At 42.6% G+C, this 14,567-nt stretch overlaps 1 protein-coding gene across 1 annotated transcript; it reads left to right on the top strand.

The window, feature by feature from the left end:
• The first annotated feature begins 6,831 nt into the window (after positions 1–6,831).
• Positions 6,832–13,408, top strand: etaa1a (ETAA1 activator of ATR kinase a). Its single transcript, XM_071917046.2, has 7 exons — positions 6,832–6,943; positions 8,622–8,753; positions 9,220–9,284; positions 9,908–10,020; positions 10,583–11,415; positions 11,608–12,243; positions 13,227–13,408. Exons 1-7 carry the CDS (start codon positions 6,832–6,834, stop codon positions 13,406–13,408), a joined length of 2,073 nt encoding a protein of 690 aa, XP_071773147.2.
• Positions 13,409–14,567: the final 1,159 nt, after the last annotated feature.

The following is a 14,567-nucleotide window of genomic DNA, read 5'->3' on the forward strand; positions in this document are numbered from 1 at the left end:
TTGACTACATGAAAAGTGTCCGGGGAACAAGGGGAAAATTAGGCTGGAAGAGAGCAGCGCTGTTAAACAGACACCGAGCCCCTGGAGCCTCTGAAGAGAAGTTTTGGCCAGCGTCGCCACAGAAGTAGATTTAACTGACATGAGCCAAATAGTATTGGCAATCCTGGGAAGCAAGATTTGTGAAGTATGAACTTTTTGGACCACTGGCTTCATTGCTCCATTGCATGTTCAAATACATGGAGATGCTGTTTGTCACAGGCCCAGTGCACTGACAGCTGAGCCTGCAGCAGCTATAATCTACTAACGAATGCATTCCTGTGGATATTTTGCTTTGGAGTGAAAACAGATTAGCTTGGTATATGTTTGAATTTATTAGTCGAAGCAATGAGTTCTTAAAAATTTCTCCTTTCAAAATCCGCAGCGTTCGACTCTGCTGTCTGAAACGGTTCCACGCTCCTCATCGTTTCATCACATGGATGTTTTGTGCCGTGTAAACCCGGAGCCATCGGGGACGAGCTCCGGCTCTCCGTGCCCGCAACGATGGGACCAATTCTTGTGAAATTCAATCGCTCACCACAATAAGGTGATTCCTGGGCACGCAAACATCGCCTGCAGCCCAGCTCCAGCCTGGTGTGGGAGCCGCTGGCACCTCGGGACATGATGGTTTCAGCTTGTTGCCTCATGGCACAAACTCAACCGAGTCCTGCTCTGTTTCCCCTTTGTACTTCAGACAAAACAAAACGCTTGGAAGCCATCTGACATAGATTACAATGGGCCAGTCAGTGGCAGTAAATGCAGCATTAAGTCCAGGCCAAACACACGCATACTATACATTGAAGCGGGGTAAGTGGGCACTTTGTGGGTGACTTCTTGGACAGTGTTCAAATGGATCTGACGGAGCCACTTATCATAGAATTTATAGGCCGGTAATGAAACAGTAACTGGAGTCGTTTGCACACATTAAAGTGGGTGTTGAAGTGGAAATCTAAAGGGGAACTGGTGGAACATTAGATCTGAAGTGCGTTGTGCAGTAAACTGCGGACTCTGGACTCCTCACGGCTCTGGAGACTTGGCTGAAGAGCGGTGATGAGATTCCTCTTCAGGCTTCACCGATGGACGGTGATAGAGGAAATGTTCTGTGTTGGGAGCGACTGTGGTTCAGAGGGAAGACGCTGGATGCGGCACATGATGTCATGTCTGCCTGCTTGTCTGTCTGTCTGCTTCATGTGGCCTGTTTTCCCAGTCAGACTCGACACCCGTGTTCCACACGCTTACATTTTTGTCTGTGAAAAATGCTTCACACTCTCTGGTGAGAAGACTTTCCTCGTTGGTCTTTGTCTGTCTGTAACCAAGCCGTGTCTCCGCTCGCTGGTTTGAATTAGACATCTTCATGCTCCGTCCCTTTGAATCCTAGTAGGTTTTTTTCGGATGACACTATTTGAGGCAAAATGTTTCCGTATAAATGTCACAAAGCAGATATTTTTTCCATTATAGTGAAATTCCAATGGACTCAAAGGCAGCAAACCACACACACTACAGTCTAATAGCAACATTTCCAGTGAAGCGTCCTGTCCTTCCTTAAATACCTGCTGAATGACCATTTTCTCTCCCTGTCAGGCAGCAGCAGGATCAGAGCTGAAACTCTGACAGCTTCTTGGAGGTGAAAAAACTTTCCAGGGGAAACAAAAATAAACCGAACGCAGCTACTCCGAGTAAATCTGCTTAGCAGAGATGATTAGCTTGATGTGCTTAATGAGATGAAGGCTCTTAAGGAGACTGAACCAAGACTACGCCATTGTATACACTGGATAGAAAATAATACCAGACAGTGCAGTTAACAATAATAAACTCAAACATCGTACAATGACTTCCACAACTGGAGAATATAGTTGTCAGCCTGGGCTCAGGACGCAGGGGGCAGGAGAGGATTCTGGGGGTTTCAATATGATTTATAGGAGGTAAACATGTTTGTTACACAAATGTATTACCATGTTTGTAAGCTTTGTCATAAAATCCTTTCTCTTGTGAAATGATTCATATATGCAGCCTTCAGGCTTCTTTCAATATATTAATCAAGTAAAATACCCTGAGAAATGGAAGTACAATCATGATTTGGTGTCAAAGTTCACAATCCTGCTCCAACAGGAAGTCACGAGGCGTCACGGTGTTTTACAGGCTGTGATCCAAACAGGCTGAGAACCATCAGTGACAGAGGACAGAGGACAGCAGTTCAGTCATGAAGACATTTATTAAGACAGACATTAAAGGGACACTTCACCAAAAAAAGTAGAGAAATGTTCTGGACTGTCTCACACATTTTCCACAACTACAAACAGTCTTGCGCAACATCATTTAGTTACAGAGAGTCACAGTGTTGTGGTGAATTATCGGTGAAATACCACTTTAAAGAAAACAACTGTGTCATATCTTAAAGGGGCATGAAGTAATTTATGACTTTTATCGACGTGAATCAGCGACCAATAGGAATTCCTCCTGTCCCCTTGAGCTACGGCTAGTCACGTTTTCACACTGTAGAGGAGTAAGCTGGCTGATTTGAGCAGAGATAAAAACAGAACCGTCTACTGAAGAGCTGATACATCAATAAATCTGCTTTGTCATTAGTTTTGTTGGTTTGAGAAGGACGATTTTTCGCTTTCGTAGCTGAAACATCAACGCCGGCACCATACTGTAGCTCTGTCCTGAAACTCTCTGCACTCTGAGTTTTTGCTCCAACAGAGTACAGGCAGGAAAATGAGTTTTCTCAGCAGCTGGCCAAGTAATCACTGAGTCACTCGTATTGATCAGCAACGCTATCAACAGATAAGATATATTAAGGTCATTTTGGCAGTAAAAACCTTACTTATTGCCCCTTTAAGTATATAAAAAGAAGTATACGGTGTGTTCCCACCCCACAGAAAATGCTTGTCAGTGTCCAGACTCCCCCAGTAGCTGCACAGTGGTTTGTGAGTTGGGGTTTGATTACAGCAGCTTGTAGATCAGGGTTCATACTGTAGTTAGCACCCTGAAGGCTCTGTGGCACATCTAAGCAGACAGTGATAGATTGGTGAGATTAGAGAGCAGCATCTGACACTGCGCTATGATCCGCCGGCCTGAAAGCGGTGAGGCCCTCTCTCCACCGGCGTCCGGATCGCATTTCAAAGCAGGACACTGTCTGCCGGGGGAAGAAAGTCATTTAGCCCCCGTGCCGCTGTAATGCAAAAACCAGGTAGCTACCTTTTCCTTCCTGACAGCGCGGCAACGGATTCCTCTTCCAGTGCATCGAAACACAATGTTTTCTTTAGAACAGCGGGGGATTCTATTCGGAGGCACAGGCCATGAAATATGGTGCATATCTGTGTTTGGCCAGCAGCCAGGCGGAGGGGTAGAGGGGCGAGGGGCGGAGGGGCGGTGGGGTGGAGGGGCGGAGGGGTGAGGGGTGGAGGGGTGGAGGGGCGGTGGGGCGGAGGGGTGGAGGGGCGGTGGGGTGGAGGGGCGGTGGGGCGGAGGGGTGGAGGGGTGGAGTGGTGGTGGGGCGGAGGGGTGGAGGGGCGGTGGGGTGGAGGGGCGGTGTGTCGGCCGGCGGGACGCTGATGAATCGCTCTGCTTTCACCTCGGTCCGCAGCGGGCGAGGGGGAACGACGCTTGGATTTTGCAGTCTTCATCTAGAATATATTATGAGTTTGTTTCCAAAAAGATCCTTGCCTGAAGTTCATCACACTGTACTTAATGTGTTAAAATTGTCTTAAAGGAACTGTATTATTGGATTTCAAATTCTACTTGATTTATATACATATATGATTAAAGATGTTTAATGAAGACAGTTTTTTTTTGAGTGGTTGAATTTAAAGTTATTGCATTTTCAAACATTCATCCCTTCTTCCAGTCAGTTTCAGACTAACTCGGAAACGCATCACAGCTGGACTCGCTCCTGATTGGTTCCAGTTTGCAGCATCTGAACTGGAAAGCCTCGACTCAGCAGGTTTACCTCATTTGAATTAGAGGAGCCGCTGCTGTCGGCCAATCAGGAGCCAGTATTGTGACGACTTAGTCTTCGCATTCATTCAGTTTAACTCATTCAGTTTAACTTTGAACTAAACTACATTTATCTGCAGAACATCATGAAGAACTTTATTCTAATCCTGAGACAGAGGAGATTTGAAAACAAAATCATGAAAACTTAATAATATGGAGCTTTAAAGTCTTACTAGTCTTACACTAGTCTGCTTAACGTGTTAAAATTGTGGGCAGCAAGTTACATAACTGTTTTGTTACTTTTATTATTTCAGTATTTCTATTGTTTTGTTTTGTTTTTACATTTTTTGTTTTTAATTTGTGTGCTTATATTCTATTTTCCTTTTCCCTGCTGAATCCTCTGCTGCTGCAGCGACCTGGTTTCCCCACAGGGATTAATAAAGTTTCATTTAATTTCAGCTTCATTCAATATCTCTAATATATCAAGCATCCGCTCTATAAGAGTGTTATCATCAGTTATCTCCTATCTATCACTTTGCCCAAGTGGGTGTTTTCAAACGGCGTGTATCTCATTTTGACATGAAACTTGTTTTCTGCAGCAGCTTCAATATGCACATTAATGTCTATATATACTGCAGGCCCAGCAGGTTTTTGATGCACTAATCCTTCCTTTGGGGAAACAGCGAGGCGGCGGAGGGAGATCTCACTGACAGCTTCACAAACAACCCCTGCTGCTTCTGTCAGCTGCTACATCCACTGCAACCAGCCAACTGCCTCTGCTGCCTCAGCCGCCCCAACACACACACACACACACACACACACACACACACACACTCTCTCTCTCCCTCTCTCTCTCTTTTAAACACATCACATATCTGATTATTTGATGTGTAATATCTCTGAGATATAAAATGAACAGGGGTTTTCTGTTGCTTTGCATGTGTGATGGATATTTATGATGATTCTAATTGTAACTGCAGCTGTAATTGCAACTATCACTGGCAATAACTGTTAATATCTATGTTCTGTAATGATTTGTATTGCAGACATATTTGTGTGAATTTGTGGCAAATTGTAGTTTTAGTTCTTCAAACGTTTCTCAGAGGCAGAGCGGCTCTGGAGACAGAAATAATCTGATTGGTTGAGTTAAACCTCAGTGGGCGGAGCCAAAGAACCACAGTTAGCAAGTTAGCTAACTGGCAAACTTGAATGGCAAAGAAGGAATTGAGGTAAAATATAAATTAAAATATATAACTTATTTCATTTATTCATTCATGATGTAGAAGGTCAGCAGCTAGCTAACTAGCTTACCTAGATAGCGCTAGGCTAGTATGGCTAGTTTGAACTTGAAGGTGAGCTAGCTAACTAGCTAACTAGATAACTTAGTATGGATAGATTGTATTTTTTCAGTTAGCAGCAGAGCGCTAGGCTTCATAATATTAGCTTCCTCCTCTCTTACCTCTTGTCTTTTTCACTGAAAAACTGTGGTTCTTTGGCTCCGCCCACTGAGGTTTATTTCAACCAATCAGATTATTTCTGAACTAAAACTACAATCTCTGATTTTGAAAAGCACAATCACCTTTGAATTTGTTTCTAAATTTACAAAAAAAATATTTTTTTCATGTAGATGTCATTCATTCAAAATATAGGCCTATTTTGACTGGCCAAAATATATTTTGGATATACTTGCAGTAGTTTATATTGTCATCAGCACATGAAGTAGGAAGACTGTATTTATTTGAATATTGTATATATTTCAAATAGTTTTTGGTCCATTTTGTTTATTTTTTAAACATCTCTGAAATATGTGAATAGAGAGCCTAAGTCCCTCCCCTTCCGGTGGACCACCATGGGACCTTATTTCGGAAAAAATATGTACGGTAGTCAACGGCGAAAGACAAATAATTGTTTGATCCCGTTTGAATTGTGCCATGAATTACACATATGATGTTTTGTCAATTTAAATGATAATTTTGCAAGTCAAGAAAGTCGCAGTTTGTGGTAAAACTGTTGAACTATAAGACTGTAAAAATACGTAATTAGAAAGACTACACACCCAAAAGTCGCGCAAGTGACGTAACTTCCTCTCTCCACAAGCTACCCAGAGCCGCTGAAGCTAAGTCCCTCTCAGATAGCAGGAGTATTATACACAACCTGGAAGGTAGACAGTAAGAATGGATTTAAACTGGTTTAGGATAGTTTTAGTACAGTGGGGGCTAACGTTAACGCGATGCCTGTGTGTTTCCTATGTTTCGTTCCATGTTGGTGTTGGTGACGTATATTGTGCGAGACGAGAGATGTAGTTCACTGAGCGGTTTCACACAAAACTAAACGTTACTGTACTGTTTTACAACAAACTGCGACTTTCTTGACTTGCAAAATTATCTTTTAAATTGACAAAACATCATATGTGTAAGTCATGGCACAATTCAAACGGGATCAAACAATTATTTGTCTCTCGCCGTTGACTACCGTACATATTTTTTCCGAAATAAGGTCCCATGGGGGACAGCGGAAGGGGAGGGACTTAGGCTCTCTATATACTGTATGTGAAATATATCTGTTTTGGAACAGCGGTCTGGTTTGTGAATGCTGCGCAGCATTCGTGCAGCTTTGTTGCTCTTCAACATGCCCTCGAATGGAACTCTGGGAATAACAACATGGCGGGACGTTCAAAACTCCGCAGACTGGCCCGAGTTATAACAAAATACAGTGTAAATAGCACAATCCAGTGATACAGAGAAACTGTGCACTGGTACATCGTTAACAGACGAGTAGTGGAGAAACACCGGCGAATATGAACGAAGTCCGGAGAAAGTTAAACCCTCCGTCTCGTCTGACAGACACACAGCTCCAACAATGTCCGACAAGTCCTTCAAAACCAAAAGCAAACCGGCTCAGTCGGAGTTTCAGACAAACTCAGCAAACACCGACACCGGCTGCTGTTGTCGAGTCTCCCAAGTCCCACCAGGCAGGTCAGTGACGTTACTGTCCGATTGCTCGTTTAGCTCATATTTTAAGTCGCCAAATGTGTTTAATTTACCTGGCTTCCCAGTCTGTTGGGTAACGTTATACGCCCTGATAACGTTCCGCTCTCTTGTATGGAGAGAACGGTACTCCAAACTACATTCAAATATCTGGTAATTTCATGCGGCCTTGCATGTTGGCGATGGAACATACATCGTAGAACAGGACTTAAGACCTTTTGTGAATCATCAGGGTTCACTGTTTAATTCGGCATACTTAAAATTCACTAAGAAGCGCTTATTTCGGTAAGATATAAACTTTTATGATGTGTTCACCTATTTATTGTACAGTCGTCTTCCACCAAAATACACCGTGGATGGCGGTAGCGAGCAGTGTGAACCAAATATAAAAGTTGAGATTTTATTGAAATAAAGTACTGCTTGGTGGATGATACATATGCCGAATTTAACAGACGATGGTACTGATTCATAAAACGTCATAAGTTATGTTTCAGAAGTTGTGTAGTTATGCCCATAAGCAAGGCAACATTAACCTGCCAGATTTTTGAATGGAGTTTGTCGTGACTTCCTCTCCATATGATAACGGAACATATTGGGGCTGATAACAAGCAGCTGTAGTTAGTATTGATCATTAGCAGAAATGCACATGAAGGTTATTATAAATTCACAGAACTATTTCTTTAAGCTAAATGATCCACCAGAGATCCACCAGTACATCTCCATACAGCTGATTCAGTGCCAGTGTCCTCAGGTCCACTGTCTGCCCTGCTGAAGTGTCCTTGAGCAAGTGGCTGAACCCCCACCAGCTCCAGACCCTGACCTCTGACCTCCCTGTGGAGGGGCAGGGAGCAAGAGAAAAGAGGATTTCACTTACATGAATATCCTATCTTTTTATGCTTAAATTTACCGTGAGTTCCTTCAGTCAAATTAACCAGTTGATCTTCTGTGGAAATAAGGCAGGATGAGCTCAAGGGAAGCAGACAGTTCAGCCTTGATTTATGACTTTGAATTTGGGCATGTAGGCCCATGTCAGATATTCCACACCGCACCTCTGTGTTATGGTACAGAAATCTGCTGTGGGGAAAACGGCCATTGATATAAATTGAAGAAAAGTGGTACAAGCAGTCAGCCCCTGAAGTCATTTTGTGTGGAGAAATTTCTCCCTGAATTGTCTACAGCTGCAACCACACAGAACGTCTGAATGCTGCCTGTGTAGAATGATATGTACAGTCAACTGTCTGCCGTGTATCTTTGTACTGTGATTCTGATGCTGATGTTCAGGGCTGTTTGACTGCTAACCGGGTTGAAATAGTTACTTTCAAAATGCGATCTATCTCAGATTGCTGGTGAGCTGCTTTAATGATGCAGCTGTTCTCCAAGCTTCATTTTTGAGACGTTTATTCCTGTCGTCTTTCAAATAAAAGTTGTAGAGAACTGAAGCTTTCAATGGCTGGAATCAACTCCATTTTGCTCTTGTCAGGCAAAAATATTGTTCATGAAACTAAATCACATCAGTAGAGAAACAAGGAAGTGCAGAAATCTGATTGTTGAAGTTTCCCAGGTCGCTCAGCTCTGTGGGAAATTAATGGACTTGTGCTGACTTGTTGCTCGCAGTGTGAACGCACAGTCAGAATCAGTTGGTGTGCGTTTCTTCACTTCCAGATTTCAAGACCCCGACCCGAGTGCCGAGGTCCAGATATGTTGGAGGTTTCACCGGAGAGTCGCCGCAAAACGAGTCCGAGTTTCAGCAGGACATCATTTGGGATGCCACCTCTCCTTCACCCAACAGACCTGGTAAACCCCCAGCTGTCGTCTCATGATGCTGAACGTGGTTTTGAAGAGTTTGTTTCCACAACACCATACAGGCCTATTCATTTTAGAAAACGGAAGTTTATCATTCAGATGTTAAAGTGTCATCATTTTGTCATTTTGTCAGGTCCTGTGTTATTCAGGTTTTCATGATTTTGTTTTCTCAGGGTTAGAGTAATGTTCTTCATGATGTAGTTTAGTTAGTAGGGAATTTATTGGGGGGTTAAGTTGAGCCAATAAAGACTAAGTCCAGTTTTGTGTTGACTGGGATTAGTCCGAAATGGCCTGTGTAAAAGGATTCAATTTAACCACTCAAACTAAATCAAATTTTAACAGGGCGGGACTAACAATGCACTTGCTGTCTAAAGACAAAAAGTTGTATATTGTAGCTTTAACAATATGTTGGATGTGTACAGCGTGGTGACTCTGTGTTTCCTTCCAGGTAAAAGAGGCAAAAAACACACCAACACCGGTGTTGTGGACATTTCAGAGATCGTCAGCAGGATCGCTCCTAAGGTTGGTGACAACTGCATGGTTGACAGAACACTTCTGAGATTGACAGTTTATATTTGTTCACAATTATATGAACCAAGGCAAATTTGAATCTGCACACACTTACTCATATTTTACTACATTACATTGCAAGCAACTAATAGTAAACAGGGCTCTGACCCGTGACCTCCTTGCTTACAATGTTGGTGATCACGGAGTTGTAAAATATACATGTAGCTTTTTATTCACTGTCGTGGTTCAACCAATATGGAAAACACATTATTGAACAATTAAATTAACAAATAATAATAAACTTTATTTACTGCATGTGAAGGGAGGAATTTAAATTGAGATTTAAATGCATGCTGGATGTCTGGTCCCATAACATCACACAGTACAGTACTGTACTTTTAAGATTTCAGGATTCTGGTGGGATCACACATAATAATTTTTAATGGGACATGACTGTTTTGACTCTTTTTCCTGCATTATTGTGTTCCTACTCACAGCTCCGATCAGAAAGTGGTTTTGAATGGACAAGTGTAGTCATGAAAAGCAACGGCCACCCAGTCATTAAGGGATTTACAACCATGTAGTAAACGCCATGTAGTTGTTTTACTGTCGTGTCGTCACGTGTGTTTCTAAAGCACGGCAGGCCCAAGGTGGTGGAGCCGACCTTACAGCAGTGGATCGGAGACAGCGCCACTATTCCCTGCACTCCAGACGTCCAGCACCCCCGGCCCAAGAAAAAATCCCCAAGGTATTTAAACAGACCGACAACACAGTCCAACTCTGTTTTCACTTTCCGTCATGAAGCTCTGATGATGAAACTATTTGGGACAGAGCTTATGGTATGTAGACATTTTGACCCCAGACTGAGCTTCAGTTTCTCAGCCTTTTTTTCTTGGTAGGACTGAAAGACAGTCTTTTAGCCTTTTATTCTTTTTTGTGGATTTTAATTGACCTTAAACATTTTAGCTTTAATCTCTTAACCAGGCAACTACATTCTATATTTGCAATTAAACTAACCAAAAGCAACATGCCAGCATCATTGCCAATCCTCATTCTAATGTTTGGGTATTGCTAATAGCAAGCTAGTTGGTTAGCGTGCAGATAAAAGTTCCCATTAGTTTCAGGGAGAAATGCTAGAAATGCTAACATGCTGTTTTTCAGTAACTGGAAGAAGAAAATTGGCAACAAATGTAGATTTTCTTTCCCCACATTATTGTAAACTCTTTGTAAAGAAAACAGACTAAAATTCAAAATTTGAAAGTATCCAATCTACATATTTTCAAAAAGCTACTTGTTTTATTTTACCACAGGCCAAACGGAGTCGACGACCTGTTGAAGCTGGCCAAACAGTTTGACTTCAACATGTTTCGGCAAGATGAAGACGAAGCTGAAGATATCCACCAGCAAAGTCTGGAGCTTCTTTCAGGGGACATCTTGGATTTCGAAACCCCGCCTTTGATTCCCGAAACCTCTCAGCCAGCTGTAAATGCAGCGACTGTGAGAGATTCCCAGGTCCAGTTGCCCCTGGATCACCATATGGAGGATGATTTGGATTTTTTGTTCGATGGGCCGACCCAACATCTAAATGGAAATTTAAGTCAGATTTCGATCGCTCCATCTGCAGAAGTAAAACCTGCTCCCACTGTATTCTCCAGAGAGGTTTCTGGGAAAGATTCCGGTCCCTCGCATCGTCGCACCTCGAGTGTTTCCACGACACGCACCAAAGGCACTTCAGTGGACGACGCTTTTGAGGACGACTGGGAAAACGACGATTTGCTAAATGACTCTTTAATCTTTGAGATGACCCAAAATCCACAGAACTTTGCCGTTCCAAAGCACTGTTCAACCCAGAGAGACTCCTGTGAAATACAGTATCAGAGGGGTAAGGCAGTGAATATTCCTAACAATCGAGTTGTAAGATGTCAACCAGAAAACGGAGATGGCCAATCAGCTGTCTCTAAAGTGGAGAAGGAGAATGGGAAACACAGAATGACCTTCAAACTGGAAGCTAATCCTGATTTCCCAGTCAAAAGGATTCTGACAGACGCATCAACAAACTTGAAGTCTGCCTCGGATCGCGGCGTAGCTGCGGACGCACCGCAGAGTCGGGTTTCATCCAGCAAAGGCCTTCCCATGGAGACTGGTTCTCAACTTAACTGGCAAACACGTCATTCAAGCGTCGTCAAGTCAAATCCACAGGAATCACAGTTTCATCAAAAGACTTCTGTCGCTAACTCATGTGCAAAATACAACACGTCTGCTTCTGCTAGCTCAAACGCATCAGCTACGAAAACTACTAAAAGTTACCTAATGAAACCCTCTGCACCTGAGGCAGTTTCTAACCATAAACCTACTGAGCACAGGGAGGAACCCGCCGTCCCTGCCCCGCTCAGGAACAACGACTTCCTGGATGAAGACTTGGACTCCTTCTTCTCGTCGGACTCGGTTTGGGATGACCAGGAGGATGACGACCTGATGTGCGAAATGTGCGAAGACCTGGAGAGCCGAGCCCAGAGCATGGAGATCCTTCCCACCAAACAGACGCCGCCGGTCGGGCAGACAGTCAACCAGAGAGCGGCGCCGGCTCCTTCCACCAGAGCCTGGGACGACAGGAACCAACAGCTGAAACATCTTCCAACCAATCCACAGTCTGCTTTTGGAAGAGGAGGCACTTGTACGCAGTCGTTTCCCAAAAAACCAACACCCACATCTCTACCCTCGGGTTCAAGTAGACCAGCTGGGAATTTGTTTGCTGGGACTTATGGATCTAACTGTACAGCGAGTTTACAGAGCGATACTGGGAAGGACTCGTACAGATACATGCAAGCCAAGAGCACTTCTAGAACAAACGGCTCAACCTATCCGCAAAGGAGTGGGATCCAGTCAGCTGCTGCACCGCCACCTGTCGAACATCAGAGTCAGTTTACCTTCAAGAGGCCAAACAACCCACTGGCCACAGTGACCAACAAAGGTAAGGATACGATCACACTGAGCATGTTCGGAGTGGTTTGTTTGAGTTCGGCAGAGTTTTTTGCTTTAGGTTGGTTGTTTTTGGTCAGATAAGAATGATGCCATTCAAATTTGTGTGGCACAAAATAACGGCACCAAGGTGCCTGAGAATGCGAGTCTCAGTCCTCTAACGAGAGAACTGCGGTGCGGTTCATTAGGAGTGAGAACGTAATCTAACCAACTACAGGAAATGACCCAAAAACACAAGGTGTTATGGGTATAAGGGGACGAATGTTGACACAGCAGTTCCTCATACTTGGAAAGCCTAGCAGAACAAAATAAAGTCTGGACTGATGCTCTTATTCAGCTACTTCTTCATGTGTTCTTCACTGGTATGAACACCACAGAAGAAGAGACAGACAAGTCCATCATGTTAGATAAAGTTACAGGGAATGGAATCAGATTTGTAGGCCACTAGCATTATCTCAACGTGAGAAAACAAGACCTAGCAGCTTTAAAGCTAAATGTAAACTTAAATGTTTACTTGGGCGTGTAACTTAAATGTTACACGCCCAAGTCTTGTTAAAGTTAAAATTTACAAGATATGTCACAAAAATAACAAACTGTTTTGAACCATCAGGGACTACTTTCCCTGTTTCCATAGGAAGTGAAGGTGGTGGGCGATGGGAGACTGTATGGCTAAAAATCACTGCTCATATGTGGTTTCTCACCTGAAATAGTTTAAAAAATAAGTATTGGCTAGATTGACTTAATGATATTTCATTTTTATTAATGTATAGGCCATATAATAAAAACCACAAACAACTTTTTGTTACTAAAATGTCTGTTTTCTTACTTAGGATAAAGCTAGTGGCTACTATCACTCAACATAGCGTATGCTAAAGTGTTAGCATGGAGCTACTATCACTCAACATGGCGTATGCTAAAGTGTTAGCATGGGGACACATGGATGATTTTGGTGTCTCTGCTCTCATCACCTGACAGGTAATTTGACCAATGGGACAATCTCCCAGAAACCTGCTGCAGCCCCTTTACCTCCTGCCTGCGTTTCCATGGCAGCGGGGGGGAAATGCTCGGCGGCAGAGATCAAGCTGAAGAAGCAGCAGGCGATGGAGAGGAGACGACAGCGGATGCAAACCAACCTGAACCTCCGGCCGCCGACATGAAGGAGCCGAACCGGACTCAGAGCAACAAACCTGCAGAGTTGGATCAGGCCTTTAGCTTGAGCCAGGCAGAGTCCGGACAGTGACTGTGTGCTCCAGCTCTTATCAAGGCCCAGCTTGTGATGTTTCATCACTGCTATCCATCATATAAAACTCTGTACTTGCATTAAAATCACTATAAAGTTGTGATTATGTTTTTTTTAGTTGTAGAAATCTCTGAAGTTTTACAGTTTATCAGTTTCATCAAATTGGTAGAACTGCTAACATCAGCAAAAATGCTGTGATACAATATAACAGACGGTAGGGCTGGTATCTGTTAAAATAAATATAAATAAACCATCCACATGAATACTGTAATATATATTTTTTGTTTTGTTTTTTCCCCATATTTTTTGTAATCAAACTGTTGTTGATTTCTTGTATTTATTTTTTAATCCCTAATTGCGTTAAGACATTTGAAGAGTTCCTTTCCAAAATTTGATATATCCATTTAGGAAAAAATATTACCAGCAATGTTTTATTTTGCACTTTTTTTCCCAAGAGGCAGATATCTCACTTCACTCTTCTGCACATGAATGAAGCTTCCAGATCCTCCAGCAGGCTGAACAGATTTATTTCCACATCTCTGGAAGCTTTTTCTCTTTTGGATCATGAATATGAGACTCAGCTGCTTTTACTCATTTTCTATTTTCTAATCAGACTATTAACAGTTTGTCTGGCATTTTTGTTTATTGATTTTTATCGTTTTATTTCCTGTAAAGCACTTTGTCTGACTGCTTTGAAAGGTGCTTTAGAAATAAAGATTATTGTTAATATTATTATTGTTTTGGGTTTTATTATTAACCCCCTGATGTGTATGGGTGGTCCTAACATTATTATTATTAGCATTATTATTATAGTAGGTTACTGGTTTCATATGGAGTCATCTGATCAGCGATTTTAAATACGCATCGTCCGTCAAAAGTTTGGACACCTGACTGAATGTTCTGTGTTTCTCATTCTCTAAAAGCCATTTTAATCTAAAGGCTTCTGCTTAAATGCTTGAAATTAGTTTCTTAGACAAATATAAATAGTGAAGTTGATCCTATGTATGAATTTCTTTCCAAAGCCTTTGCCTTTCCATCAAGGCAAAGAATCTAAAATATAAGAGAGTTTTGATTTG

Source organism: Centroberyx gerrardi, chromosome 3, assembly GCF_048128805.1.
Source record: "Centroberyx gerrardi isolate f3 chromosome 3, fCenGer3.hap1.cur.20231027, whole genome shotgun sequence".
Taxonomy (NCBI): Eukaryota; Metazoa; Chordata; class Actinopteri; order Beryciformes; family Berycidae; genus Centroberyx; species Centroberyx gerrardi.